The following is a 6,000-nucleotide window of genomic DNA, read 5'->3' as shown; positions in this document are numbered from 1 at the left end:
GGTGTTGGGTTTGGCTGGGTTTTTTTTGTTTGTGGGTTTGGGTTTTTTGGGTCTTTGTTTTGTTTTGTTTTGCATTCAGTTTGTCAGACTGTGAACATCACACAACATTTTATCAATTCATCATTTGTTTACAGGCACAACTATCAATGAATCACGTTTACATCATTTCCCGCCTCAGTCTCCACCCCACCCCTAAAAAAAAAGGAAGGGGGGGAAAAAATGAGAGGGGTGAAAAGAAAGAAAACCAGGCAGACATACAGAAAGACCAGAAAATAGCAAAGAAGGTACATCGGTCCAAAGAGCTGCTGATAGAGGAAGACAAAGAGACCAACCTGCATCCCTACTTTAAACGTTTGTAGAAAACCAAAGGAATCAGAGTAGTTTACAGAGTTTATTGCATTATACATGCGAACAGAACATGCACAAGAAGGACATATTGCTGCTGAACGACTACTATTCCACATATGCACCACAAGAAAATGTCTACAATGGAGAAGAAGGAAGTATTCCATTTTACGAAGGACAATCTCTAAGTTAATTTGCGAGGATAGTTACATTATAATGTGCTTCTCTTTACCCCTGCGCCCAAAGTTTTACCCCCCTTTTTCTTAAAGTATTGAATGTACTCAAAACGTTATGGCCCGTGTAACAGCCCCACATAAATACCATTTTGTTAGTAAAAACATGAAAAAGTCACATTGCTTGGATGTTCGACAGTTCCAATAAGTTAAGACCAAATGATAATATTCAATAATAGTTACCCTGCATTACGATGAGAACAAAAATAAATTACACGTGCTAGGTTTTATATATACTCATCATAGTAATACATATTCACTTGCAGCTCTAAAAGAAGGACGAAGAGTCACATTCTATCAGAAAAACAAAACAAAACAAAACTGGAAAATGCCGGGTTTTGCCAGAGTCTCTCCTGCCTTTAGCAAGTGTCGGTGCTGTGCCCGTTCCTCACTGGTGCCCCCCCCCCGGGGCTAGGGTTTAAGAGAAGGTCAGATTAGCGGTCAGTTCCCGGATTCGGTTCTCCCTGCTCATCTTCTTGAGCTTCATTCTGCGGTTTTGAAACCAAATCTTGACCTGCCTGTCAGTGAGGTTTACGCTCTTACTGATCTCTAGACGGCGCTCTCGAGTGAGATACATATTGAATAAGAACTCTTTCTCTAATTCCAGTGTTTGGTGTTTAGTATAAGGACACCTCTTCTTTCTGCCACTCTTTGCAGTTAGCCAATTGCTTGTTGGAGTATCAGACTTGATTTCCTCTATCAAAATCAAAGAAGAAGAAAAAAAAATATAAAAAATATCTCAGGCTATTAGAGTCTACCCTTGGCCATGACCCCTCCTCTGCAGTGTCTGCCAGATATGGTGGATGTGGGCATGAAACACAGCTCGGGTGAGGTGTGGGCACAGAGAGGGGACCCGCTGCCAGGCTGGGCTCCCCCATCCCCGCCACAAGTCCCCTGCCTTGCGGCTGCCCCGTCTTCCTGCCCCTTCCAGAAATGGGTTTTCGAGTTTTCAGCTGACGTTTAGCATTTCAACAATATTTAACCTGCCATCAGCCCCATGGCTACATTTTTACGGGTCTAGCCTAGCCATGTCCGCCTCGGGCTCTCAGGACACTTGCTACGAAAATACCCCGATTACAGAATTCCCTCGCACTACATTTTGAGGCATCACCCCCCCAACCATCAGCTGAATTACACCAGCACACCTAGGACTAGACATAGACGTTTTCCCAGCCAAAGAAATACAGAAGAAATTAACACCCTCTGCCTCGGTTTTGTGGTGTTTTTTTTTTTCCTTTTAGTTGTTTTTTTTTTTCCCCCACCAGAAAGAAATTTGCCTCGCATCAGCCTAGATTTGGGCTGCTAAATATAATTCATGTAAAGAGAATCTCCATGCACACGTAAGGGAAAAATCGACCTAGAGGTTGCAAAGTACATTTTGATAGGAGACAATTTCCCGTTTTGAGATTCTTCAACACATGTCTCCCGAAAGGAAGGCTTTAGTGCCCTTTTAAAGGGAAAATAAAACCAGATTATCATCACCTATAGCTTTCACACACATTTCAAAATACTGTTGCACTTTTGGAGACCAACCCAAGGTTATATAAAGCACCACATTTAATTATTTCACCTTTGGACCAGGCAGGCAGCGGGCTGCTGCTTTCATTGTGCATTTATTTCCAACTTTACCCAGCCTGGTAGCACCTATTCCTCACCTATTTTAATAGGACCGTAATTAACTTTAAATGCAAACAAACCGCAGTAAGGCCCAGTGGAAGAAAAAAAAAAAAATCATAAAAAACCCCCAGTGAAATATTACGAGAGAAAAGTTGAGCTGGCCGTATTTTACAGCCTCCAGACCTGCTTTTTTAGAGGTATGGGGCTGCTTTTGGCTGCTGCAGCGCATTAAGGAGCACACGGCTACATTCCCCGCATCACAGAAGCGGTCTGCATGCACGGGAGAGGCAGATCTCTACAGCAAATCTTTGGACCCTTTTGTGTAGCATTTTTGCCTGCCAAAATCTTCAGAGAGGCAGCACCTGCAGCCCGATACTCCTTAGCATTAAATGTGATGGCTGTGATGCTCGTTAGTATATTCGAGCGTGCTTTATGGTGCTGGCGTGTTGGAGTTACACCACGGCACGGCTTAAACTCGGTAATACAGACCTTTACTCTCCTTCTCCTGGACTTCTGGGCTGGACACGGAGCCTTCGGGCAGGCAGCTCCGCTCGTCTTGCAACGTGGACTTGGGCTCGGGACTTTCCACTTCAGAGACTTTAGCGGTGCTGTCTTGGTTGTTCGGGTTTTCATTCATTTTCTTTTCCAGCTGAAGTTGAGCAGATATCTGCGGTTTGGAGCTGCCGCGAGGGTTTAACTGTAACATTACAGTTGAACTCGTTTCAGGGCTATTATTGTACTCTTGGGTTTTCCCAGTGGCGTAGGTCTGGCTCAGTCTAAAATATCCTGGGACGGGAACCTCGGGGTTCTCAATGGGGCATGATTCAGACACCAGCCTCTGGTAGGAAGGGACGTCTGCAGAAATGAGTTTGGATCTCTTATCGGAATACATGCAGCAATTGCTTTCTTCTTTAATATTTGTAGTGAAGGAACAAGTGGGGACCTGCTGTGTAACAGGTTGCTCTATTCGACAAGATCTGTTCGGGTCTGTCCAAGTGTCTACTTGAGGTATATACGGATGTACATTCATACCCATATTTTGGTGATTAACTTCTCTTTTAGCCAGAGACGGAAGGAGTCCACAGGTTTGCATCCCATACGTCCCAATGTCTGTGCTAGGTGGCATATACATGCTGGCGCTGTTGGAGTAGAAACTGTCACTCCTGCACGCACTGATGAGAGAATCTACTAAAAAAGTATTAGCGGCAGGAGAGCTGTTGGGAAAGGACATTTTGGGGCGGAATTTGAGGAAGAGAGATTGTGTCCTTTGTAGGCTGACATCTCTAGGAAAACATTCCCGTGTAATTGCGGATGCCTCCGCGCGACCACATGACAGCCGGGCCAATGGCAGAGCCCGCCGCCCCGCGCGCCGCCGCCCCGCCGCTGACGCGCCCCGCGCGCCGCCCCGCCGCGCCCCGCCGCGGTCAACAGCGACCCCTAGGCCGCGCGCGCCGGCACCGCACCCGCGCTGCGGCACCCGCGCCCGGCAGCCCCCTCCCCCCGCGCCCCCCCTTCCTTCCGCCCCACCGCGGAGCCTCCTCCGCGGGCGCGGAAACCCCCGGGCGGCACGGCAAGACGTGCCTGGCCGCCGTGGCCTCTGTGAAAGCCCCGCTTCTGACAAGTGCGGGGACAAAAGGTTGCGGGATTTATTAATGCGTATTAAGGAGAATCAGGGGCGATCAATAAAAGCCTCATCTACATTCTTGGGCTACTTGGTAATTTTCTTGCTTCTGAAGCTTTTTCAAGAGTTATACCCTCTGTTGCCGCGCACGGGAAGATATTTTATTAACAAATCAATCGAGACTTTGTAAAGGATAAGATTAATAGTTAAGATTTAGCATAATGGCGCTCGCGTTATGAATTATTGAAAATTATACTATTGATTTTTTCCCTCGCTGCTAACCAAGAAGGTCAATTTTTGTTTTAACACAAATCGTCAAATATTAAAAGGTAGACTTTTGTCATAACTCCAGATTTATAGGGCGGCTACATTCCTAAAATTATTTGACAATGCTCTCTCCCGACCGCCTGAGAAAAAAAGTAGGGTTTTCACTTGCCCTGGAAACTGAAAGCATCATAAAGATAAATTCTCTTTCTGTAGTATTGCTCATTAAAAAACATACAGAAATCTGTATCCTCACTGCAACTCTCCCAGCAACTTTTTTTTGTCTTTTTTTCCCCCTATTTTTCTCTTTCTTCTTTTTTTTTTTTTTTTTTTTTTTTTTTCCCTAAGAAGAAAGATAAACGCATCTGTATTATCTAAAAAACAAATACCGAAGGCAACAATAACTGTCTACATAGCAAAGCAGACTTTTCCGTCCAGACTTTTTGACCGTGTTTTACTGTTTTTCCCCACACTTCGGATCCATATTTACGCCCAAAGATATTACATTTTAAATAGTGATGCATGAACTCTTTATTACTCTTTTCCTTTTCCTTTTCTCTTCTTTCTTTTCTTTTTTTTTTTCTTTCCCTCTCTCCCCCACAACTGTTCTCAAACTGGAGTATTTCTTATCTGGGACTAATGCTGTCAAGGACTCTCGTCCAGACAAAGTGAACTTGTTGATAATTTTTGATTCGGATTTATCCGCTTGTTTATTTTGGGCCTTTCTACCATCGAAACACCCTTTCAGATCCCCAAGAGCGGGCAGCACGTGAAAGGATTTTAAAAATCGAAAAGCGTCTTCCGCACAGCTGAAAACATGCGTTTTCCACCAGCGTGGATTGGAATTTTCTCCCGTTTCCTGGCATTTGAGTGTTTTGCACTTTACCGTACACTTTACCCGGCTGGAAACAATAACCCTATTTAAAATTTCGCTGTGGCAATGAGACAGACCTTTTAAAAGCTTACCGCAGCTGTTCAAATACAACATCATTGTCAGGTTAAGAGCCAGTGTCTTTTATAGCTGCAGCCTCCAGCTTCTGGCTCGCCGGAGAGTTTCAATATTACCTTCGCCAAACTCTCTGCTCTCCAGAGCTCTCCGCAGCATCCCCGCGCCCCGCGCAGCCCCTGCCAGCTCCGGGCACGCTGCAGCAGCGCCGGGCTGAGCCGAGGAGCGGGATGAAGCTGCGGCGAGATGTCTGTCTGGGATCATGATCAGAGCCATTGCTACGAGTCGCCTGCGCCGGGAGAGAAGCTGCGCGGAGCCCGCGACGCTCCCGCAGAGCGCGGCGTTTCCCCCCCTCGCTTTCTAGCAATTTCCTCCTCTTCAACAACAGCCCAGACAACCCACAGAGTTTAAAGAAACAAAATACTATTTTCGTGGACGCAGTTTAAGACTTGACTGTTAAATCTAACCAGGAATTTTATGCCCATCAAATGGCTCTTTCATAATCTTTATTTACACTTTCAGAAAAAGGGGGTCCCAGAAATATCCCAGCTGAAGTATTAGCCCAGAGGCTTGCAGCTGGTTTCGCCCAACAGTAAAGTTAAAACAATCAGCAAATGCTGAGCTGCTTTCCACGCCAGCCTCGCTGGTGCTAGAGGAGCTGACTTCTTGGCTCCTGATTAGACATGAGGGCTCTTTGATTTTTTAAATTGAAAATATTAATTTCTTGCATGTCACTACACGGAAAATCAGATGATGGTTGTGATGATGATTTAAATATCGTATTCAGAACTGGCGAACGGCTCCATACGACCCTTCGCTCATGATAAATCAAGAGGGATTTTTGAAACGGGCTGCAATTTTTTAATTGAAAATGAACAGTAAGAAAGTTAAAATTTGATGTAAATAGAAGTTGAATAAACATGCGTGAGTCACTGGGGAACTGGGGACTTAGGCTCTGGGCATTTAATGTCACT

General features: G+C 45.3%; 1 protein-coding gene across 1 annotated transcript; it reads right to left on the bottom strand.

Annotated features, from left to right (window-relative positions):
- Positions 1–383: 383 nt before the first annotated feature.
- On the bottom strand, positions 384–3,480 carry HOXD10 (homeobox D10). The gene is made up of 2 exons (XM_051623327.1): positions 2,685–3,480; positions 384–1,274 (listed from the first exon to the last, which is right to left on the bottom strand). The coding sequence occupies exons 1-2, from the start codon at positions 3,424–3,426 to the stop codon at positions 997–999; spliced, it is 1,020 nt and encodes a 339-aa protein (XP_051479287.1). The 5' UTR covers positions 3,427–3,480; the 3' UTR covers positions 384–996.
- Positions 3,481–6,000: the final 2,520 nt, after the last annotated feature.

This window comes from Apus apus, chromosome 6, assembly GCF_020740795.1.
Source record: "Apus apus isolate bApuApu2 chromosome 6, bApuApu2.pri.cur, whole genome shotgun sequence".
Taxonomy (NCBI): Eukaryota; Metazoa; Chordata; class Aves; order Apodiformes; family Apodidae; genus Apus; species Apus apus.
The sequence above is the reverse complement of the archived record's forward strand: the minus strand, read 5'-3'. Positions and strand labels throughout refer to the sequence as shown.